General features: G+C 42.6%; 1 protein-coding gene across 1 annotated transcript in view; it reads left to right on the forward strand.

Annotated features, from left to right (window-relative positions):
- The first annotated feature begins 219 nt into the window (after nt 1-219).
- The window catches only part of KALRN (kalirin RhoGEF kinase), a 507,955-nt gene continuing 482,509 nt past the window's right edge, over nt 220-25,665 (forward strand). The window contains exon 1 of the mRNA XM_054381250.1: nt 220-292. Within this exon, the coding sequence (XP_054237225.1) occupies nt 220-292 (73 nt within the window). The remainder of the gene's footprint in view (nt 293-25,665) is intronic.

Here is a 25,665-nt window from a genome sequence, read left to right on the forward strand (position 1 = left end):
GCCCGGGGGCAGCGCAGCCCAGCCCCGGGGCAGCCGCCCCGCAGGCACCGCGGAAAGGATGATCCGGGCGGCGCTCGGCTGGGCTCGCTGCTAAACGCTCCTCCATCCCTCCCTCCCTCCTCTTCTCCCTCCCTCTTTCTCTCTCTCTCTCGGCTCTCTTCCTCCCTAACTCACTGGATATTACCAGCCGCTGGGCTCGCCGCCGCCGCTTCCCCAGCCATGAATCCCGCCGAAGGGGCGGCAGAGGAAGGCGCTGTCCCTGACTCCGAGGTGGATGCTTTCTTCCGAACAGGTAGGAGAGCCACGGGGAAGGAGCCGAAGCAGCACCGGGCCCTCCCTTCGCCGCGGGATGCAGGGCTGGCGACGGCTCGGGCACCGCCGGCAGCGGATCCGCGGAGAGGGGGGGAATGGAAGGGGGTCCCCGCCTGCCTCCTCGCTTTGTCTGCCGCAGCCCCTCTGCTCGCCCGTGCTGGGGTCTCCCCTCCCGTCCCCGGGAAGATGCTTACTGCGCTGCCGCCGTCGCCTGCCTCGGAAGGGGACTTGGCTCCCGCCCCGGGCAGGTACAAAAGCCCCGCGGGGATGCTCGGGCAGAGTTGCCGTGTTGTCGCCTCCGCGGGAGGCTTGTGTCGGGCTGGACTCCGCCAGGCCCCCGCCCCGGACAGCGGCGGCGGCGGCCTCACGGGTACCGACCGGTATTTGGGAGTAGAGCCGGTTGCCTGCCCTACCCACCCCGCTCTGTCCGGGCGAAGCGGTGGGCGCAGCGCCGGGCGCTGCCGCTGCCCCTGCTCCTGGCCGCCCCTCCTGCCACCCTCGGGTGGGCAGTGAGGGCAAAAGCGCCCTGGGCAGCGCTCGCCGCAGCCGCGCTACCGGCCGGGATGCTGATGCCGCGGGGACGGACTCGCAAAGTCTCAGAGCTGGGTGGGAGCCCTGGGTTTCACTCTCCCGGTTTGGAGGATGCTGAAGTGGAACTGAAGTGTAGCTGGGATATATTGAGCGTGGTGTGGGGCCTTCGCTAATGATGCAGTGGTTAATTAAATTCTCTGGACAGTGGGTATGTGCCGGGGTCCCCACTGCAACACCCGTGATGTGTGGTGGTGTTTTGTGTGGGAGCCTTCAGCTCTGAAACATGGCTTTGCACAGGATCAGCATCTCGACTGAAACAACTTGTGGTCTGCTCCCTGCCCTGTCCCTCCCCCGACAAAATCTTGAGAAAGTATTATAGGCTTCTTGGTAGATTTTTAATTAAAAATTGTAAAGGATTAAATGCTTGTTTCAAAAGGGGATTAACCCTTTTAGGCTAGGACTGACACTTACTGCCACAGCTGTTTGTCAAGTCTTTGCTTTTCAGCTGTTTTTGTCCTTCTACCTGCTCATTAGCTACACACAGTGCTTTGAGCTCTAGTTACAAAAAACAATGATGTAATCACCAAAACTTTAAAGAAGTAAAATCCTGAAGGCCTGAAGCAGCTCCCTGATATGGTAGACTGCTCCCCGTTTATGTGTAAACCCTTTGATCTTGAGGATAACTATAATAAGGTCTGGCTGCATGTATCTTGTGATCCACAAGCCATTAAGCCATAAGGGATTTGCCTGTTGATAGCCTACCTGGTTACAAGCTAATTTTCTAAGTTTCAACAATTTCAGGTTTGTTAAAAAAAAGGCCAAACCCTACCAATTTTTCTTTTAAAATAAGCCTGTTAATTAAAGTACCCCCCACCTTTTCTTTCTCTCCCTTCCTTCACCCAAAACCGAACCATTTCTCTGTTACACTGCCTTCTCAACATAAGCATGTTAGCAGAACTGAATTTGGAGAGAGTCAAGACTGTCTTGCTTATATCAAAAAAGTATTCTTAAATGAGAAATAAGCACAGGGAGTCATATGACTAGACATTTCTTCAGTCTGCCTCCTTCTCCCGAAATTTCACCTGTAGATGTGGGAATATATTTGTTACTTTCATTGTTTAACCTGGACACTTCAGAAAGTCTTCTAATACCTCTGATTCTTAAGGACAGGAAATCACAGGAACCTGGGCCTGGAAGAGATGCCTAGGCCATGTTCTTGCACTGAAGCATATTTGCACAGGCCATCCCTGATGGTTGTCTACCTTCATTGAAGGAGATGGCAAAATTCTTGTTTCTATACCATTATGTAGCATTTTTTGTCCAAAATGATAACATAAAAAAACCCGCCACCTCTTTGTAATTCACTTTGATTGTCAGCTGTTGCAATGGCCAGTCAGTGTCACTGAGGAATGGGGACCTTGACAGGCTGGACAGATGTGTGGAGTCCAACATGATGGCATTTAACAAGTCCAAGTGCCGGGTTCTGCACTTTGGCCACAACAGCCCCATGCAGCGCTACAGGCTGGGGTTGGAGAGGCTGGAGAGCAGCCAGATGGAGAGGGACCTGGGGGTACTGGTTGACAGCTGGCTGAACATGAGCCAGCAGTGTGCCCAGGTGGCCAAGAAGGCCAATGGCATCCTGGCCTGCATCAGAAATAGTGTGGCCAGCAGGAGCAGGGAAGTCATTCTTCCCCTATACTCAGCACTGGATAGACTGCACCCTGAGTACTGTGTCCAGTTCTGGGCTCGTCAATTTAAGAGGGACATTGAGATACTTGAATGTGTCCAGAGAAGAGCAATGAGGCTGGTGAGATGTCTGGAGCACAAGCCCTATGAGAAGAGGTTGAGGGAGCTGGGGTTGTTTAGCCTAGAGAAGAGGAGGCTCAGGGGAGACCTTCTTGCTCTACAACTACCTGGAAGGATGTTGTAGCCAGGAGGGTTTTGGTCTCTTCTCCCAGGCAACCAGCAACAGAACAAGAGGACACAGTCTCAAGCTGCGCCAGGGGAAGCTTAGGCTCGAGGTGAGGAGAAAGTTCTTCACAGAAAGAGTAACTGGAATGAGCTGCCTGGGGAGGTGGTCAAGTCACCGTCCCTGGCGGTGTTCAAAAAAAGAATGGATGTGGCACTAGGAGCCATGGTTTAGTTGTCAAGAGGTGTTAGGTATTAGGCAATAGGTTAGACTTGATGAACTCTGAGGTCTTTTCCAACCTGGTTGATTCTGTGAAAGCATGAGAGCAGGCATGGCTGGCCTGGAATCACACTCTTGGTTTCCTGCATTGTTTGTGTACTGCTCACTTCTGGGTTTCTGCACTGGTGTTGTGCCTGTCCGAGGCTGGGTTTAATGGATGGCAGAGGGAACAGCTGATGTGGGGCTTAGGATGACAACTGTAGACAGGACACAACTGATTCCTCCATTCCTTGTTTTGGTTGTTAGTGGCAGTCTTGCCTGGTTAAGGACTGTGTTAGAGGGTCTGATTTGTAGTCACTGCAGAGATCTGCAGTGACTGAACATCTTTTTTCTTAATATTAGCTTTTTTCTTCTATTCCTTCTGTTCTGACTTGTATTCTGAGTTAGCAAAGCATAACCACTGTGGCCTATGTTCATATCAAATGAAAAATGAACCTTTGTTGTTTGAAGATTAGCTGATCCAATAGCACAAGTGTACTCTAAACTGCCTAAACTCTACCCAAATTCATGGCTACTGCATAGGAAAGCATGAACTCATTATTCTCAGTGAAGCAAATGGAGTCCAATCAACAAATACTTCACTGCAAGGCTTTTAGCACCAGCTGGCCTTTGCACTGAGCCAGGAGGATCGATAGGCTGCTCCCTGGTACCATCAGCAGAGGCTGATGCTGGTGATGGCGCCGCACAGAGAGCGCTATCCTAGCAGCACCCAAACACTCAGAGGTTGCAGCAGTCCCGTATCAGAGATGACAATTGAGACAGCAGCTCTCTGAGCTCTACCTGGAAAGTTAAACTGGAGGAATTAACATGAGGTAATAAAGGAGGGTCTGTTCTAGTGCTTACACTGATGAGAATTAGGAATGAATTTTTAAGAAAAGGGTTGATTTAACACCTGTGTGGTTCATGCTGGCAGTCAGTTACACCTCCCCCAGGACAGGCAGGGTAGGGACTGTTCTAATTTTTGTCATCAGATATATGCAGAGAGTAATTCAGTCTTCTTCTAGAGGATTACTCCCATGTAATTGGGATAAAAATTAACAGGCAGAGGGACTTTAAGGGCAGAAATTATTATTGTGGTCTCCAGCTCTGATTTCTGCTGAATTGAGGCAGTAATTTCAGTGTGATGTCTATTGCTTCTATTTGAATAAGGAACCAAATTTATGCCTAAGTATGCCTTATTAAGTTTCTTATGTCTATTTTGGCGACAAATAAAATATGAGCAAGTTCTCTGGAACTTTCAGTGTCCTGTATTAAACGTGTACTGAGGCTTTCATATTGCATGGAACTGAATCCAAATACTTGTTTCAAACATCAAGTCACTTTGCAAAGACTACAAATGATGGCTATCCCTTGGATACAGAAATAGGTGGGAAGCTTTACCTTCATGCTTATGCTGCAGGAGTCTCTGCAGAGTGTTTTTGAAGCAGAGGTGAAACATATAAGGAAATCTTTTACCAAAATTATAAATATTTATAGAAGTCAGTGGCAGAACAATTTAGCAAACTACCAATTACTGGCAAGGATAATCATCAATATTTCTTATCCACTAGCAGGTACAGTTTTATTTTCTAATTTATTTTTCTGGCACTTAAGGATAACATTGATTATGTCTGATACAAAGATGCTGACTTTGTCATCAATACTTCCTGTGAGTGAGTTGAAAATTGATATTGTTCCATCTCCTTTGACTGCAATGAATTACTGTTTGCTTTCTGCTTTCCATCAGCTGTTATACTTTCAGCGTTCATTTGTGCACTGGCAACTCTGCTACTAAATAACTTCAAAATGATTGGCAGTGGCCAAACTGTTTGATCAATAGATGAGCTTGATGTCTGCACAGAAGTGCTCCTTGAGGTTGATGGAATCAAGTGTCTCCTCGTAAGGCAGATAAATGGATTCAATCGAGATGTCACTGGGGGTGAGATGTTTGCGTGATGCCCGACTTCCTCACCTAGAGACTTTATAAGGCCTGATAAAGCAGGGTCTATTATAGAAAAGACTGTCAGGTTGTACCTGCCACTTGGAAAGTTCTTTTGTTCTTTAAGGTGATACTGCTAATTAAAATCTGTGCCACTCTTTGGAGGCTTTGACCTCTGACCCTGTCAGGAATATGAGTTTTGTTCCTTTCCTTATTTCGTGGCTTTTTTTTCATGTGACTGGCATGGAGGAAGAGGATGGTTATCACACCAGAGATGGGGACCCAAATCTTTCCAAACCTCTGTCACCAGGTACCCAAGTGCATGGGGAAGGCTGTGTGGTTCTCCTTTGCTGTTGACCTATCTTCTCCTCAGGACTCTGAGAGGGCTCTGCTAGACTGGGAATTGGCATGTAGACATGGCGAGGGGTATGAAGGTGAATCAGGTGGTCTTGGTGGGAATGAGTGTTCTCTTCCCATTCTTGCCCTGCAGATGCTGCTTGGAAATGGGACAGAACCTGTTGATTTCTTTGGCCTTGTGACAAAAGGGAAGTATCTCTTTTTGTCTAATCCTGAAAGGGAGCAATTTAAATTAGCAATTTATGTTCAGAAAAGGCATTTATTTCCCACGTTTTTTTCCCTCATTCTCACTCAAAAGTACATATAGGGCAACAAGGGTGACATCTGGTAGTCATTTACAATGTGTTTCTTCTGGATGAGATTGCATTGTTATAGGCCAGTAGGAAGATATTTATTCTATTTGATATTCAATTAACGCTGAACAGAATTACTTCCAGAGAAAGAGGCTTTTTGCACCCAGCTTCTGTTCAGAGCCACTGTGTACTCTATTTATCTCACAGTCCTTGATTTCCAGGACAGAGTGTAAAAGTTACTGGGGGAGTGACCTGTTGCTTATACTGTGTTTTAGGGTTGAAACTCTGAAATAAGAAAATTGCTATCCCAAGGTCATCAAAGAGGAGCTCTGTACTATCTTCCTGGTGCTTATATAGACGATTTTGTGTGTGGCCTTAGATGGTTGTGCATGTCTTAGGGTGATGAGCTGCACGAATACAAGGGAGCATCCAACTTGGCAGGGCAATTAGAACTATTCCTGTTTCCTCTGCCTGCCTCCCATAGTGTATTTTATCAAGTCTCATAATAATAACCTGCTGGGAAAACGTGAGGGTTTAAAAAGCAGGAGCAACTTTGATGGGTTTGGTGGTGGGTTTTCTTTCTGGGTTTAATTTCCAAGCACACCCTTGGGTTAAGAGCCTGCTGGGGAGTCCTTCAACTGGACAGGTGCTCAGGGCCTCTTGAAAGTTGGGGATGAAGTATTCTGTTATTTCAGCTGTTGTGACCTTCTGGTCCCTAGGAAGGTTGATTATGGATGTATAGCAGCTTTCTTGCTCCATGGTGACACGTACCATACAGTACCCAGTGGTATTTTAAGTACTTCATAGTTATATCAAAGAAAATACTTAATGGAGTATTAGGCCTTATAAACCCATAGTGCTGTGTGTTTTATGGCTGGAACTTCAAGTAAGTCATGAAGCAACTTAGAGGTATTTGCGCTTTTTGTTTGATTTGGACTGGTGTCTTGCTTTTAATATTTCTTTGGATAAACAACTCTGTTTTACAGCCCTGCGTGGCACACGCACCCTGTGTTTAACTGAAGGAACTCTGCCACTCGGGGAATTTTGCCTAGCAAGTCTGGCAAGAGCAGTAGTGAATATTACAATATATATGTTGCAAATGAAAGCTGGGTACAAAAAGAGAAGTAAAATTTGATTGTCTGAATGGAGAACTCTAAAGTGTGGAAAGCCATAAAAGAAAGATGGCATAATACATCAAATTTTATTTTATTTTGTTCCACTGAGTTCTGGGACAGATTTTGTTACTTTTGTGTAGATCCAGAGGACTTCAGAGGAACTGTTTGTGAGTTTTCATGGATGTAACTGAAAACAGAACTTGGCTGAGGCATCCCAATGGCAGACACAAATCTAGGTGCAAGTCAGTCACCAGTGTGATAGGTAGACTGGAATGTGTTGAAATGGAATTTAGAGGATGTCCTGGGTTAACATAGCCCACGCTCACAAAGCCCTGCTCTCCCCACACAGAAGTGAGGGAAAGTGACACACAAAAAGAGTACGAGTTGAGATAGAGCTGAGAAAAAGAGTTTTACTGGAAACAATACAATACACAATTACGTTAGTGCAGAAAAGTGCAGCAAAACGCAGAAGCGGCAGTAGAAGCCAGCGATCTCCCCAACCTTTGACCCACAACCAGCCCAGCGGAAAAGCCCAACAGTGGAGACTGTAAGCAGCAACTGGAACAGCAATCCTCTCATGTTACAATCTGAGCTTCAAGCCCTGTGATACTTTGCTCCAGCCAGCGCTTTCAGTTTTGATGCTGGCATGATGGCAGCATGTTATTGAATGTCATCGTCAAATTCAACTCAACCCGTGACAGAGGAATTTGTTTCAGAGTGAGCCCAACATTTGAATCTAGAAAAAAGGCTTTCTTTCTGTTGTAAGTCATTACAAAAATCACTACATACGTGAGGACTGTGGGAAAACATTAGTTTCAGTTGCATTCCATTTATTTAATTTTGAACTACTCAGCAGATTCAAAGTGGTATATTAAAATTATGTAGGTGTGATGCTGGAGTGTGAAACACCATGTAAAATATTTGTTAAAAGTTTCTGTAATTCCTGTTTCCTAATCAAGATTTAAGAGACAATTCTCTTTCTGTTTTTTAAATATGAATATTAATTTTGTTTGCACATTTTCATTAATTAGTGCTTAGAACAAGTTGTGGTTTATTTGGGTTCTTTCTCCCTTATCAACATGTATGGCTTTGTTACTAAAAATCCAGGAGTATTTTTCTGTTTCTTCCAAATGACACAGCATAATGACTTAGAACATATAGGTACATAGGCCTATTTTGTTGCACTCCCACTTGAAGGCAACAATTTGCCTTTAAAACTACACATGAAATTTCTTTTTTTGTCACTTTAATTATATGAACCAGCATTTCAGTTTCATTGATGGAACAAAACTACCATAATTAGGCAGTCTGTAGTTTTTAGTGTAAGGTCACATTATGCTTTGCTGAGAATAATAAAAGGAAATGATCTTCAATTTAACATCTCAGTGACTGGCAGACCAGCTGCTCTGGTCATTTCTGTTAGTGAAGTGGCCTTGGGAAGAATGATGAGTGTGTTTTGTTTGTGAGAGAAATTAAATTAACCTTGTCAAGTAATTGGTAACCATGTAGACTTACTGGAGTTTTCAGGTTTTTTAAATGATTTGTGTGTGTGTGTGCTTGCAATAACCTGTGCTGAAGTGGCAGAAGATGTGCCTTACCTTTTAAAATAGAAAAATCATTACAAGGAAAGATTTGATTCCATGATGTTGCTTTCCTCCAGGAATTGTGAACCTTTCTTTGAGAAGTGAGCGCTTGGTGAAATTGTAAAAGCAGTAAGTCAGGCAGGCTCTGGTGCAGCTGGGATATGAAAAGTAGTAGTGGGCTAAGGGTGATTTGTTACCTGAGATTAAAATATATCTAGTGAAGAGTGCTCTGCAAGGGTTTCCTGGTAATACCAGTGCTGTTGGCATGGTTCCTGACTCCTGCAGTGTACCCTAGCACTCCCGCTGTTTTAATGGCAACTGGCAGCCTACATTGGGAGCAGCATCCTCAGCTGGAAACAATAGTGTCTGATTCTTGTTTGTCAGCTGGGACAATAGCCCTGCTGATGGGCTGCGGTGAAGGAGAGCAGGCTTCCTTTGTATGGCAGTGCAGGCATGGCAGATGGCTAATTGGACATGATAAACCACGGGGGCAATGGGGGAGAAAAAGGAGATCTGCAGGGATTATCAGTTTGTATCCCCCCATGTTAGGGAAAAAAAGATGTATTTTGAAGATCTTATCAACTTTAGCTCTTTGCTACAAATATATCATTCAATAGTGAAGAAGAGGGACACCCTAACTAAAGTCTGTCCTTAGCTGATGTGAAGTCCACTTTATTAGCTGGGAGCAAATTGTATTACTGTATGGGAAGATAGGCAAGTGCATGGCCTCCAGAGATGCTGGCATGGCACTTAGAAAAATTAGCAGTGCATATTTTTCACCTGTCTTGTAAGTGAATGTCAAACTGTTGTGCCAAACAGCATCCACGCTGAAAACAAAGAGCTTTGCCGTAGTACTTTTCAGGAGTGAAATGTTATGGTCTACCATAGGTTGTCTTGATACGAATAGACATCCATCAGTGTTGAAGCACTGAGAAGCTAAGCTGATTAGCAAAGACAGAATTAATTTATTTAAGTGTATTTTATTAGACTCAGTAGAGTGTACATTGTGAAGCCAAAACATAAGACCCTTGCTCAAAGAAATTTTTGTTTATTTAAATCATCTTACTGAAAAAGGGAATGAAAGCCTTAAGGTTAGGACCACATAAGTGATCATCAGAGGGGTGGAACACCTCTCCTGTGAAGGAGGACAGAGTTGGTGTTGTTCAGCCTCGAGAAGGGAAGGCACCAGGGAGAATTTATTGCAGCCTTCCAATATTTAAAGGGAGCTTATAAGAAAGATGAGGACAGACATTTATCAGAACCTGTTGCACCAGGATAAGGAGTAATTGTTTTATACTTAGACTAGATATATGGAAGACATGTTTTACACTGAGGGTAATGAAACACTGGCACAGGTTGCCCAGAGGGAGGTGGTAGATGTCGCATCCCTGGAAACATTGCAGGGCCTTTGAGCAACCTGAGCTAGTTGAAAGTGTTCCGTGCTCACTGCAGGGGTGTTGGTCTAGATGACCTTTAAAGCTCTCTTCCAAACCATTCTGTTTCTAAAGTATGTGCCAATCCCAGGCAGTTATCGATATGAGATGTGTAGGCTTAGCTGGTGGCTTTGGTTTCTCTGAGTCTAAGGCTGTGCCCACAGCTGATTAGCATCAGGCAGAAGTTCATCCCACTGGATGCATTTTAATTCCTCTTTTTTTTGCTCCCCCTTAGTTAAACAACAAGAGAAAGCACACCACAGCTTTGGGAGTAGTTGGGCAATTTCTGTTCATCTCTGGCTTTAATTCCCTGTTTTGTAAAATGGTATCAAAGGCCTGGAATACTTTGCTATTTTAGTGTCTATCATAATAATAATAATAATAATAATGTTATGGCATATAACAGATACATTTAAATTGTAGTAAAAATAAATCTCCAAGAGTTTAAAAATAATAGCTAGCAAGAAATATGCAAGACCCTTTGGAAGCAGATTTACTTTCTGTGGAAATGTCTAGACTGTGTTTCTCTTCCACTGTTTACTACTGTGTTTTCCCACGGGACAGCTTCAGTGAAAACTCCAGACTGAAAGTTTCAGCAGGCTGCCTTTGGTTTCAGCAGGCTGTTCAAGTTCTCTACCTGTCAGTCTGTTTAGCTTTTGAAGCTGTAGGTACAAAAGACCAGTTTTTGTGTGGGTGAAGTAAAACTTCCATGGGGCTGTCCTCCTATAGGACCTAAAATATTGTAATTATGTTACAATGGTTTTCTGACAGAGTTTATTAATTGTATTATTGCCTCAGTCACAGTTTAATTCCTTCTGAAGCAGATGCTGCCTGAATACTGAACAAAAAGATGATCCTTGCCATCAAGTGCTGATGATAAAGGCTGTCAAGTGGATTGTGAATTCATTTAACCAAAGACTTGTCCTTCAATTTGCTTTGCTTTTAAACACATCTGAAGGACAATCCAGAGGAGTTAGAGAATCTAGCGCGGGGTCTGGAGCAGATGGAATGGCTGAGAATAAGGTACAAGCAAAAAAATAGGGAAGAAATGAGAAAACTGTAGGGAAACCTGAAAAAAAGCCCGACATGGAAGAATGTGATAAAGTTATCTGGCAGAACACTTCAGAGCTGGAGGATGCTTGGCTGAGAACGGGATTGCAGTCTGCATCCTCTGTGGAAGGGAAATGAGTGATGTCAGTGTGAGGAAGGTCAGAAGCCAAAGGAAATTGCAAAATGAGACAATAAGAGGTTTGATTTCAGTTGTAGCTTTTGGGATGGAAAGCCAAACGTAGATTTTCTAACACATAAGAGAAAAAAAAATTGGCAGACTTCGGCTACCTAGTGAAAGGAGGGAGCAGGCAAAGCCAATGTTCAGAAGGGGGAAAACAGCCATAGGAGGTTACTGCAAAACACAGGAAAAATAGCAAGATTTTTGCTTCTAGCAGACGCCCCTCACCATTGAATATCATTACTTTCACACTGCAGTCTTCTACTGGTGGCGGCACCAAATGCCTGCCTTGCTTTGATGCTGCAGAGAGAAGGCATTTCCCTATGGAGCGAAGACACAGAGCCAACATCCTTGGGTGTTCTGCTTCGCGTTTAATGCCTCTTGCTCACACAAATGTGTCATGAGGAGCTGTTGTCTTTGGATCTGACTGCCACTGGGTTTGCAGCAATTTAACTGTCCTGTTCTGCTTTTCTGTGCTGAGGCAGAGAGTTCAGGAGTGATGCTAACAGAGTCAGTCTGAAACATTCAGATAAATTTAGTCCAAAAAGAGCAAGTCAGGCCTACCTGCTAAATAGTAATGATCCTGTGAGCTTTGAGGACTTTGAGCTACGGTGTGTGAATCTCCCATTAACAGCTTGCCCTGTTCAACTCAACCCTGCTCAAAAGTTAGCTGGGGTGTTAAAGAGGTCAGCTATCTGTTACAGATTCCTGTTAGCCTATAATCTGTCTGCTGCTTCAGGTTATTTATCAAATTCCTGATCAAAACAGTCTTGAACTCTTTGAGGCTAGGAGAAAATTGTTAACACAGTCAGTTCAAAACACCTCTGCTGCTAAAGCTGAACAGAAGTAAAATTCTGTTGATGAGATGAGTTCAGATTCATTAAAACTGATCTGTGTGGTAATGGAAGTTTGTAAAAAATGACACTTTTTGGCCTGGAAGTCATTATCATGGGAAAAGCCTTTTTTTGAAGGAATAAAAGAAAAAGGTACATGCCTTCACCATTGAGTTGTGCAGCAAGGTGTAACTGGCAGCTTTGACCTGGTTGCTGTGATTAGGATTGATTTCAGCACCTGATTCAGCTTCATCTGAGTTGTGATGTTTGTGCTTGGGAGCCTTACAATGCTCATGTGCAGTAGTTCAAAACCAATGACTGGTAGATTATTACTTGGGTAGTCCAGGCACAGGTTTCTACTTGTCCACCTCAGAAGTCAAGCAATGCTTAAGATGTGCAGGATGAATGATAAGTACTTTGCTTTGCTTGGCTATCCTTGGCTCTTCTTCATGTACAGTGGTAATGGAGAGAATAGTAATGAGAAACACTACACAGAATTAGTGCAGCATTTTGGAACACTTAAGTAGTCACAGTATTTGTGTAGAATAGGGAAGCCTCATGAAACCCATCTATGAAAAGGAGGTAATCAGATACAAAGCTGTAGTAAGTGGTTTTCTTGAGGCTGTTCATATGTTCTTGAAAAATGTCCTGGTGGTGGAGCAAGCTGTGACAAAGCTGTACATTGCTTTACCTTCTGTTGACAGGGCAGGAGCCAGGAGAAGTGCACTGATCCCTTTTTGCTGTGGGATTGTCAAAAGTCACTGCTGAAGTGACAGGTGATATCAGAGAGATGTGCAAAGGCTTGGCTCCTCTTAAACCACTTGATATGGGTGCCTATTTACGGATACAAGTGACTTACTTCAGACAGGTTGTACATCTTGGCTTTAGTCCTGAAAATGGGATTAACACACCTTGACTATGGGTCAGACGGTCTTCAGATGTCTGTTACACTGACCCTATATTTAAATATATGTAGGTCAGAGCCACATCTGGTATAAAAAATGGCCTGATGCCAGTCACAGCAGAGGAGCTATGGTAATTTGCACAGGCAGAAATTTTGGCCTGGGTTCAGCTGACAGACTCGTGTAGGGACAGGGCCAAAGAGGACTGGTAGCAGAGTAAGGATATTTCTAATTTAATGCATTAAGACATCCAGATGATTTTGCTCATCACTGTGGTACCTGAATGCTGACAAACTGAGACAGGCTCAGGATTTGTTCTGCTCACTGTTTGGTAGGGTCTTACGTGTCTTTTTGTAATGAGTGTGCTACTGTGAAAGTTACATCTATTAAATGCTAAATGTAAGAGAGATTTAATGACATGCTATTAAAAAGTTCCACCTACCTAAAAATGCTTTGCTTTCCAGCCCAGGTTTGCTAATATATTCCATATTTCACAGAATTCTCTTCATGAAGAGAATGCTGTCAGGAGCCATTTACAGCTCTGATCCTGCTTCTGTCGTCTTTAATGAGTGCCAGATTCCCTTTCCCTTCAGAGTCAACCGCTCTGCCCCCAAGTTTATGCTATGGATGTCTCCCACAGGTGCGTTAGTTACTCAGGGCATGGGAAGGTACCTCCCAGCTGGTTCCATACAGCTGAGTTTAACAGAGCTATAATCATAGTATAGGATTTCCTTTTCTTGGTCTTATTTTTCCTCATCCTTTTTCCTCTTGGAATATATCTAGAAAGTTTAAAACCAGTGTGTCCACATTCCAGACAGAGCCGTTCACTTAATGTGGCATTGTCCAGGGTAAGATAAATACCTGTGACCTTCTGAAAAGTGCTGAATTGATTCCCCATACTGCCAGCATTTACCAGTAACGTTCCCCATGTAGTGCCTGAGACAAGTGCAAAGTGTTGTAAGTGCGTGCTACTCTGAAGCAGTCTTCACTCTGACAAGCAATAAAAAGTCATGTTGCATCTTCCTATGGGAATACGTAGACAAAGACAAGTTTACTTTTTGGAAGTTATCTTTGTATTTAGAGATGGGGCCATGGGAGGTATAGCTCAAGCAGTGGTTGCCAGTCTGTGGACTGCAGAGATGGGTGATGGAGATCTCTTCTCCCTCTAAATGCCATAGTCCCTCCATTGCTTCCTCGTCCAGAGCACAGCCCTTTTTGCTGGCTACAGCTCCCCAGCAGGGGCTTGCTTTGGCTCATATATATACCTGGAAGATTTAAGAAGGAGCAACCCTACTCCCTGGCTCTGTTTTGTGGATGTTTCCAATCCAAATTGGCCTCAGTCTTGTTGATCTGAACAAGAGTGTTCGGGGAACCTGTCACACCTTTTCCTCTTGTCCTGCTTCTGGGGTGCACAGTGACCTCTCTTTGCACACAAAGTAACTGAATGTCAAATAGACAAGACAGAAACTTGACAAAAATTAAGCTGAAAGATCTTGAAACTAGTAAGATAGCACAGAAGGCAGACTCAGGGTGCCAAACCAGCAGGCATGCAAAGTGCACAGGCAAATAAAGCAGGACTAAGAGAGGGTTTTTGTTTTTTTTTTGTTTGTTTGTTTTTTTGTCTAACATGTAGCTATATTAGTAGTTGCAGGTGATGACTTCTGAAGGGATCTCCTCTCCTGGCTCCCTTTTTGCTCTTCCAATCTGTGTATGTGTTTTCCTTGAGAGCTGTTCCAGGAACTGAATTAAACCTCCCTAGTCATTACTTCTCCTTTTGGTGTGCAGACACCCTGCAAGCCGTGGCTCAGGCAGCAGCCTGAAGCAGTGAAATTTCAGAGAAAGATTGCTACTGTTGGCTATTTTTAAAGGGTTATTTTGATGAACTGGATTTTATGACCTGATTTGAACTTGTCTTGGGCATTCACGTGCTGTTGTGCTGCAGACTAAACCCACAGGAGCATCAGTTCACTGTTTTGCCATCACAGTCCTATTGCTTTCTGTATCAGACAGCAACAAATTATTTTCTTCACCCTCTATCTCACTTGTCCTGTGTGTTGTTAGTGGAGACTTGTAGATCTTTTGCTGGGGAAAGCAAAACTATGCTTGTTATATTACAGTATCTTGGATGTCCTGTTTCCCTTCGACCAGTGGGATTCTGGGGTTGGGGGTGTCTCCTTTTACCAAACACTACCATGTTTTTTATTTTGACTGTCTGTAAAACGATATTTTAAAATTGTCCTTGACCAAAGGGTTTATGCAGAAGCTTAAATAAGTTTTGTCCTTAACTTTGCTATAGAGTTACAGCTATAAGTATGATGCAAGACCTTAAAACACCAGAGTTAAAACACCCAGACCTCTTAGCTACAGTAAATGAAGCTTGAATAACCTCAATTCGGAAAGCCATGGGCTGTTGCAGCATCTCATCTTTGCACAGTTTAACATCAGTAGTACAGGAGCAGTGGGAATTTGATGGGCACTGGCTTGAGTTTGTACCTCCTTATAGGAGGCATTCAGTGTGTACAAGTGAATATAAATCTTGTATTCAGTCTCTTGAAACCACCTCAACGTTTCTATTGTGTGATTCTACACAATATTTCTATTATGTTGAAGTCACTTGAGTTTATTCTCAATCCAGAAACAAATGGCCAAGATGCAATGGATTGCCTTGGCTTATGTGTTGATGCTCAGGAAAGCTCTCTTTCAGTGTCACACTTTTACACACAAGTAAGTAAATGAATATGTTATCTTGGAAGTTTAAAACTTGTCATGGAGTTGTTCATCATACCTGGCTGAGTCTCTAATAAAGGGCATTTTAGATATCCTCCCTGGATGAGCAGGTGCTGATGGCTCCATTGTTGGCACCCATCTATTTGAGCTCCTAAGAAGCACTTAGGTATTAAAACTGCACTTTTTTTTGAAGTTAATACTTGAGGGTCACAGTTTTGAAGCAACTAGGTACCCCTTGTGAACAAGTTCTGGAAAGGATGGCTGCATTCCTAATATAGTGGCCAGATTCCTCTTGGGATAGCTAATTCTTGTCTTGCTTTTCTGCATTTCTTCTCTGAGGTTATGCTTTTTATGCATGAATAATTGCTGAATTTCTATGAATTGCTGCATTTTAGTGCTGAGAGGTAATTTGTATCTTTGACTCTTCCATACAGCTTCAGGGTGGAAATCTTGTTATTCTTAGCACCACTGCTATCTTTGCAGGCAAGGTAAAACAAACACAGCCTCTGGCAGCTCTGTGTCAGGAACAGCAGACAGAGATGCCAGGTCCAGGCACCCCATCCTTCCCGGCTGCTACCAAAGCAATCCAGGAACACACGGGCTTCCCCTGCGTCACACCCCAGCCTGTATGCCTGAAGGAAACCTCCTCAAATCTGCAGATCTTCCTGTCCAGCTGCACATGAGTACGGCATCTCACAGCTCATTGTTTAAGGTGGCAAAACGTGTTGTGGTCCTGCAGCATGAGAGAAGTTGTGAAATGATATTATTGTTGTTAAAGAGATTTATAAGCTGTCAAACACCATGTGTTGGTCAGGCAGAGCTTTCCTATTTCCACTCCTTTATAGGAGGCTTGTGAGTAAATACCTGCTATATGCAAAGAAGGGGAAAGGCAGGCTGTGGTTTTCTCCAGCATCCCAAATCAGTGAGTGCTCTTTTCATGCTGACTGAAGCTGTGTTCTCAAAAGATCTCAGTCCCCTTCTGCTTTTGGTGTATAGTGTTCATGTAGGGTTAAATTAGGGTGCAGCAGCTGAATTGATTTTTGGACAGAATCTCTTGAACTTCTGCATCCATAACTTTCCTGAAGCTTCCTTAGCTAAAGCCTGGCATATGTTATCTAACAGGGAGCTCGACTGATATTCTAACTGCTTACTCTATGCTGGTGTGTCAGCAGCCAGAAAGTTTCATCCTCAAGTTGTAGTTATCCCCAAGTTTTATATTGACAAGTGGCAATATTGCAATAGAAATGCCTCGGCAGCAAGGCTGTGACACAGGAATGAATGTTACATCTGCATAAAATGAAACAGTTGTGTCTTTTCTGTGTGGGAGCCATACTTTAGATATAGGAGTCTTATGTACTAGAACAGCATCTTGTACTGTGCTTTTAATTTTATGTATCTTGTCTTTTCTGGTCTATGTCAGACCAGAAGGTTCCTCAATTATTCTTGTTTGTCTTAAATATAATTTATCCCTTTGTTGTGAAAACTGATCCATTGCAGAACAAGTCTTTTTTTTTTTTTTTTTTTCCTTGGAGTACTAAAATAAGATTGCTGCTGTGAAAAACAAAGTTCTTCATTGTCTTGTTCTTTGTTTCTCTTGTCATCATTAAAGCTCTTCATGTTAGACTGTGAGCAGTCCACATCATCACCAGCTTTCTCTGCTGCTGGAGCCTGCAGTGAGATTGTAATCCTGAATTTGCCATCACAGTGTTTTCCATATAGTGTGGTTTTTACAAATCTAATATTGTGCTTTCTCTGCAGGAACAACTACATCAACAAGATGGATTGCAAATAGCAATGTTAGCAGAAGTAAGCAAGTATCCCTTTACATGACAGTGATGGACAAACAGCAGCTAATTTTCACCTTGTAGTACCAAGGTTGTTAGATAAGTTTAGTGGGTTATATAAAATTCTGGAGATGAAGGTCCTAATTCTCCTGTGATCCACTGGATGACATTAAGCAATTAATGTTGCTCTGTGCCTCAGTTTCCCTCTGAGAATTGGGTAATTGACTGTGGAAGAACATCCCTGTAAAATAATAACACTTAAAGCGGTGCATGTAACAGTTATTAATACAGAATGCTGTCACCTTCTCCACTTTGTAAATGTGAGGAACTGAGGCAGAAAATGGTTTGCCAAAAGCTATTGATGTAGTTGGGGCAAGAGTCCTCATTAGACCTCTGCAGCTGACGGCTGCCTGGCCAGCTTGCAGGCTTTGTGTTGCTCATCAACTCTGCATTTGAGTACCACAGTGCTGGTCAAATGCAGAAGCCTTTGGTGTATGGAACAGATTCAGACTTATTCTGTTTACTGTTCCTGCTGAGTGAATTGGAAAAGTAATAAACAAAATGGTTTTTATCTAGAAAAAGCCATTCAAAGCCCTCAATTTTTTTAACGAGCATATGTTAATAGTACACAGTATATGGGACAGCATTGTCCTAATTAGTTTTCTGTAAAAATTAATGGCCCTTGAGTTCAATAGGAACAGATTTAGGCCAACACAGTGTCTTTGAAAAATTCACAGGACTTTTTGCCCTGTGGTTTTGAGTATGAGCTGAAGCTTCCATATCATGGAACCTCCTCTGAGCAGAGCTTTACTCTTAATTTAAAATGTTCTCCCTCTTTAAAAGCCAGCTTCTTAGTGTAATTTGAATCCATCTTATTTTAGGGTATATATTTAGTATCCAGCTGATTTATTATTTTTTTTCCCTCTAAAATTCTTGGATAGCAAGTCCATTAAGAAATCTCAGTGTTGCCAAACCAGTTTAAGACATTTGGAACTTCAATTACCTGCTGAACTCTTAAAAAGGAATTTGGTAATGAAAGCAGTGAATGTATTCTGCAGTGTTTAAGGATTGCTTACAGAGATAAAATGGTTTTGGCTGGATGTCAGATAAATACTTCTATGCTGAAGCATATGTGCAAACAGTTTTTCTCCTTTTTTTTTTTTTAATGAATATGAACAGTCTAATCCTTCAGAATATCCCTAAACAAATTCTGGATTACTAGATCCTATGTTCTTAGATGTCGGCAATCATTTAGTATTTTGCACCTAAGGAACATCTTTCATCTCTGGATCTTGATGTATTTTACAAAGCCAGATACATTCAGCCTAACCAAACTTCTGTGGAACAAGAAAATGTTTCCCATTTTACAGCTATATAAGCCAGCAGGAGGATGTGATCTGGCTTTCACATCAGGCTGGTAGCAGAAATTGCTGGAAGATGATATGGGATGGCATGCCTAGATAAAAAAAACTCAGGGAATGCGTTCTTGAAGTCTCACTGTCTCTGACACTGGCTTGAGTGTGGTCCTGGACACAGGTCTGATGCCTCTTGCAGGTGAACAAAAGAAAGTTGCAAATTTATTTCCCTCCCACTCTTAGTTGCATAATGTATTTGCTTGGATCCCTTGATGAGCTCTGCCCATGCCTGGTAAGCCAAGCAAGGGCTCTGGCATAGGAGATGGTGACAAGCATAAGGCAAGATAAAGAGCGAACTGTGCTGCTACTGTACAGGTACAGATGGCACTTTGCTTACGGGAGAGAAGCTTCTTGGCAGTTCCAGTGTGTTTCCTTTTTAAACTTCATCTTTCTGGAGTTGGGTTGGCTGAAACAAATACACACTTTGTGCTGGCTTGAGAGGTGACTGAAGTCTTCTCCTGTACTGTGAGATGCCACTGTGTGTGGCTATGTAGTATTAACAATCCTAGTTACCCTAATATGAAGAATTTTAGGTGAAAAATGAAGATTGTTAGTACCAGCATATGTTTTATCTTATTGTGATAGTGGAATCTGAAGCCGAGTGATGTTTCCCATGAATCATACCCTAACCTTTTATGTTCCATATTCATCTGTGACACTGGATGCAACCTCATATGCCATTTTTTTCCTGAACAGTATTTACAGCTGTGGCCAGATGTGCTGTTTGGCTTGCAGCTGAGCTGGGTTCGAGGACTTTGAAGCTGAGCCAGGCTCAAAGTGGCTGGGCACTTTCCCCACTGCTGTGGGGTTGGTATCTGCAGGCACTGCTGCATGTGAGGTCTTTCTTTAACCCAAATCAGTCAAAATGATCTGGGTTAAAGAAAATCCTCCATGCTTTTAAATAGTAAGCCAACCTGGATCATTTTGACACAACCGGGTTAGGGAGCGACTGCATACAGATATAGTGACAGATTGGAGGGGGTGGTTACCCAGCTGTGCTGCAGCCCAGTGGTGGAGTAACACTACTTATGGGTTAGTTCCTTAAGCTGCCCTGACTTTTATCCTGTGCAATAGCCTTTTTTATAGGAAATAATGAAACTGTCTAATGTCTACAAATGCAGCTGATGTTCCCCAGGTTTATCCTCTGATTGTCAGATCATAGTCTGATTCTATCCATAGTTCCTGCCCAAGGGCCTGGTAGTGGCTGTTTTGTTTGTTTGTTTTTTTTTTTACCCTACAGGTAATTTAAAGCAATTTCAAGCTTCTTTTAAACTGCACTTGCTTTCAGGGGCTGGGAGGATGATGTTACCAAGGCAATATTTTTCTGGATAACAGCAGTGATTTTCACATGACTGTTCACGTATGTGACTGACACGTATGTAGTCTTGACATGAGAGATGTTCGGTGAGTTTTCCCAGCCTTCTAAACATGCTGATAAGGGGCAGATACAGTGATGCTTTCTGAAAAAAGCTGACTGCAAACACCCAAGATTTTAGTTCACAGAGCACAGCATAAAAATCCCTGCAACACTGTCTTGGACAATTGTAAAGCATGTGTGTGTTTGACAGTGGACTCAACAGTGATCTTATTGATTTCAGCTGTTCTGAGACTTGGTTACTCTGGTTTAACATCAGTGTGCATGAGAGCAGATTTAGGCCTGCTGAGGGACAGGTAGTTTTTCTTTCCCCTTGGGGAATCTGTTGGCAGTGATTATGGAGGTGATGTCCACATGTTGTGACCTCTCTGCAATAGCCACCACTTTGTATCACTTGCAGTAGACATTTTCAAGATATCCTCAGCTATAAGAGCATCTTCTTGCCCCATCTTCCCTCTTCAGGAGATACGATCCTTTTGCTTCCATAGAGCAAACACTGAATGCTGTGATCTGGCTCCTCACCAGGGAAACACGTTCTTGCCAGCATGGGACCTCTTTCAGTTCCTGGTGGAATTCCCTACAATAGTAGGGGAATTCTGTTTTGATGTGTCCACTCATTTGGAAGAGTTGAGCACCAATGGAGGAAGCTCTGTTGCAGTGAGGTGTGTAATATATGGTGGTGAGGAGAGCTTCCCAGGCCATTCGATGCGGTGTCCCCCTCCCCTTGAATGCTCATTGTGTTCAATAGTCTCATCTGCTGCTTGTTGCAGGTATGTTGATGATGGTGTGACAGCTTCATATCTTGTAGCCATGAAACTGGTGACAACCAAAGAAAAATAACTTTCCCTTGTTAGTGTTTATTTCCAAATGCATTCCCAGCACGACTTGGTGCTTTCTCTGGCTGTCTGAAGCAAAGGCTTGACCTTTCCTTCTTTCAGCTTTCTTCACATTTACTTGTAAGGAACAGACCTAGATGTAGCTGTATGTTTTTCTGGGTCACTGAATGCATTATATGCTTGTCCTTCACAGCAAAAATACAGTATCTTTCATCTTAGCCCATCAGCTTGTTTTTGATGGTTTTCATTTTGCTGTAGTCATTTAAGCCCAATCATTTTGTCAACAGGCGTTATTCGTATGGGGAGAAATAAACTAATTCATGCTTGAAGCATACTCTTTGGTGTGCACAGGACTGTAGCATGAGGCAACAGCCACAAATCCAAGCCAAAGGGCTGATTTTACTGCTGTGCAATCTGTGGGGTCATTTACACCTGTAGGGTTGGGATGCAAAATCAGTTCTCAGACACCAGTTGGACCAACCAGTCCCAGAGGAGGATCTGGCCTCAGTTAGTTGGCAAATCTACAATTTCTCCTTTTATGAGCATTTCCTCCCACCCCAGGTCCTCTTGCTTGCTGTGTTATATACAGAGACAAGTCTATACACAGCCTACAGGCTGTCTTCAGCCTTTTGGAATCCTCTGTGCACGAGTGGTTTATCTACATTTCTGGAAATGAGCTGTATTGACACAAACACAGGAAAAGCTGCATCCCAGATGCTTTTGCTACAGTTTGGTTGTGTTTTCTGAGAATACTTGGCTTTTGTAGCACTGTCTGGTCTCCTTCAAATTGTGTACCGGCCCAGTGGCCAGGACTCTGAAGTCATGGCTTGAGCTGGAATTGGCTACCTTCAACCTTAAGCACTACTTTTATGCATCAACTGTCTTTCATTTGTAGTATTTCAGTCCAATTTCATGGTGTTCAGGCTGTTTCACTTACCATTCCTCATGGTTTTCCCAAGCTATCTGTGCATCCCAGTAGTGCAATGATCTCCATATCATCTCAGACTGAAAATTCTGTTGGCAAAAATAAAAATGTCCACAATTATTGGTAGTTTTGGGGAAAACCTCTTCAGCTTTTGGTTGAAAAAACAAAAACAGATAATGTGACATGTTTGGGCAATAACACTAATAACTGAAAAAATTTTGTTTGACAACTTCCCAGAAAACGAGAATGGAATATATTAGTTCACGAATGGGTTACATTTTCCAACACAGATATTGGGTATTTTTGGAACAAGGTACACTTACCTTTGATTATTTTGCTAAATCAGAGCCATTTTTCCTAGTTAGGAGAAAATTTTGCTGGTAACATTTATTTCAGCCCTGCTCCTTGAACTAGTTGGTTAGACATCTCCAAAACCCCCATTTTGTTTGCATCACCAGTAAATTACCATGCTTTAATATTTATGTTCAAAATTAAACTGGTAGTATATTGGAAAAAAAAAACAAACAAAGAAAAAACAAACAAGCAAGCAAGCCTGCAACCTGCACATCCCAGAGTTAATGGAGCTGTTGGCTCTATTTGTGCCATAGTGATTGATGGGCACTCTGATGGAGTGGCCTCTTCCCTCTCTTGCTGTCTTGTCTGCATGTTAATGCCTCCACTCGTTGAATAATGATGTGCTTTATTACACATTTGTCTTATTTTTGTTTCTGAGAGCTGGCAGGGTCAGGGTTATGTCTGTGTTTCTCTGAAGCACCTGACATGCTTCCGGTGAGTTGAAATAATTCAGCAGGAAGAATTTTACCTGGAGATGAGTATGTCCATGCTTTATGGGAGCACCAACTAGTGAAACCAGTTGCCATGACGTATTTCAGTGAAGCTGCAGGTTTGGTACTGGGGGTAGATGGGCTCCGTATCTCAGAGCATGTGGGATTGCGTGGATGTGTTTGAATACGCCAGCCATTATGGCATGGCTTCAGTATAACAGAGATGTTGGTTAGAGGACATAATAGGCAGTTGGTAGGCTTCTTGCAGGAGTTTCTCCAGGCAAATCTGTGTCCATGTTGTACTTGTGTCTGCTCCTGGACTAACCCGTAAGCAGCAGTGTGGACACAACCAGTGGAGCTGTAGGTGATTCCTTCGTGGGTGCACTGGCTGAGTTACACCTTACATAATGGATGCACTTGACTTTTATGCTTCATGTAGAGGTATCCAAAGCTCATGTAAACCTTCAGAAGGAAAGTTTCTTGCTGTGGATATGATTCCTTTTGGAAAGCTGTTCATAATGCCTTTAAAAGAGCCTAAAGTTTTTCCTTGTCACAAAGATGGTCCAGATCGCTATCTGCTCTCTTCTCTGTGGGATGCACCTCCAGATTGTCCAGCTGGATACTGCTATCTCTAATATAATTATTTATGGTGGGCCCAGCTTAGCATGCTACTAAATTTACAAGTTGATGGTTACATTATTGGTAAGAAAAATATTTTAAAAGACAAGGGCAATTTGGAGATCCTGGACTAGGTGTAGCAATTAAAGAAGCAAAGGCAGCTGATACTCTGAATAGCATGTACAAAGGGTAGACATGTAACACTGTGGGAGGAAGGGGGCTTCGGGGACCTCTGCACCAGTGAATTTCAAATAGTTTCAGAGACTGCAGAAAGACCTTAAGATATTTGGATCAAGTACTACCTGCATGATTGCAATGTGTGAGGAGGGAATATAAAAGACACAGAAGGAAAAGCAGGAATCTCACTAACAAAACATAGTTCTCTGGATCTTTTCATACTTTTTCTGGGGTTGTTTTATTTTGGAAGTCTGGTGGGTCTGTTTGCTGTCTGTGCAAGATCCGTGGAAATCAGTAGACGTAAGGATAGGTAATTCTTTCAAGATGGTAATTCCTCCTTCCCCCACTTATTTGCTTCAAAGATAAGTCTTGAAATAAAAGAAAATCCCTAGCACCTGTTGACAAATATTGCAGAATATGGTATGGATAGACTGTGTGCTTTGGGAGGAAGCAGCAATTTGCCACATAGCTGCAGTTAATTTTTGAGCTGTTTGGAAGTCATAAAGTATCCCTGTTCCACAGGCTATTCCTGACAACACAGGCTATGGTTTGCAAACTCTGCTCCCTTTTACTCTCCTGCAGTATTTATTCACCAAACTCTGCAAAGTCCTGTTAACCACCAAGGCAGTGTGGGATTTATCTCCTTTGCCTGCTTTGTTTCATTAAGGGGTATGGAGCTTTCATCCCTTCATCAAGCTACTCAGGAGAGGTTTAGTATTGTGAATATGCCAGTCCATGGTACAGCTGTCATATTCCTGCTGCTTGAGCAAAAATTTATGGCAAGGAAAGACAGATACATGTGGTGTTGGGTTATGAGACTGACAGATTTGCTGTCATGTCTCATAGCAGTTTAGGTGAGATAAAGCTGGATTTTATTTATTTTGCCACAGAGTGCAAAACTTTAACAGAAATAAGGAATGTTTAACAAGTAAATGGAGCCTAATTTTCCTGTTGGTGTGAATTTGGAATTTCTCCGCTGATTGTAGATGATAAAAATAAAATAAAATTAAAGCTCACCTATGTGACTCAGAGGAATGAGACCAGATACAAGGCAGTGATAAGCACAACCTGCAGCATGCTGGGGGGTGGTGTCCCAGCCGTCACTTGGGACAACTTGAGCAGCACTCATCTGCAATGGGGTTATCACAACTTCATTGAAATTTTTTTCACGTGTGGATGGTTGTCTTTCTTCCAGCAGCTGTCAAAACCCTGCCTTAGGTAATGTCTGAGAGTGATCTGATCCTGCTGGAGGAGGCCACTGAAGCCTGGTCCCCATGAGAGTTGTTGCTATATGTGGCTAATCACATGGAAAGATGCGCTATTAAAATGAAGCAATTAGGGAAAAACCTGGAAATTGGATTTTAAGCCAAGATTTTGAATAGTTGCTACCAATTTCCTGGGGCTCACTGGTAGTTCCTAAAAAAAAAACATGTTTAGAAACCAGGCCTGTAGCATCTTTTGTGGTATCTTTTGGTTAATATTTACATTCTGAAGTTATATATGTGACTGTGTCAGAAACTCTTATCTGAGTATTGAAATGAAGGGCAGAGTTTCCTTCTCTTCTTCTGTACCATCACAGTAGGTCTGTATGTCCATAATCTGTCCAATGATTGTGATTTAGGATGTCTGAGAGGAGATGGATATTTTTCCTGTATATCTGAATGAATTTTTGTTTCTGAAGTAAAATGTGGTGAATTAGAAGGAAAAAATCTATACATTATGTAATTTCCTCTCCCACTTACTGTATTTCCTTTGAAAAATGTAAGCCATATGACACTTGGATGTTATACTGAATTTGTTTTAAAAATCTTACAGGTGATTCCAAATACTTATTACTTCCTTAGTGGAAAATCAGTTTCTAGAGACTTTTTGGCAAATACACACATATATATATATATATATTCCCCCCTACATCATAGTCACACTTTCTTGTCTAATTTATTGTCCAGTTCTTTAGAGAAACAAATTAATCTAGGAAAGCTGAGTTTCTTTGCTATGCACCTGGTTTGGGTATCATTCAGCTTCACTCCTATTTGGCTAGTTCCCACTTTTTAACTTCTTGTCCTCCTTGCTTCTGTGGAGTGGGATGTGTTATGCTCCTCAGTGCTTCTTCATGTGTTTCAGTATTCACATGGCAGATAGCACACCATAAAAGCATGGGCTGTTACTGACCTTGCCCAGGGAGGCTGAATGGAAACAATCAAGTCAAATTCTGTATGTTGTGCTCTGGAAAAGCCTCAATCTGGAGTCGGAGAGCAGTAATATCTGGCTTGTGAAAGATGTGGAATATTAAGAAAATAATAAATCCTTTTCAAACTTGTTTTTTGACT

The sequence above is a fragment of the Indicator indicator genome, chromosome 5 (assembly GCF_027791375.1).
Source record: "Indicator indicator isolate 239-I01 chromosome 5, UM_Iind_1.1, whole genome shotgun sequence".
Taxonomy (NCBI): domain Eukaryota; kingdom Metazoa; phylum Chordata; class Aves; order Piciformes; family Indicatoridae; genus Indicator; species Indicator indicator.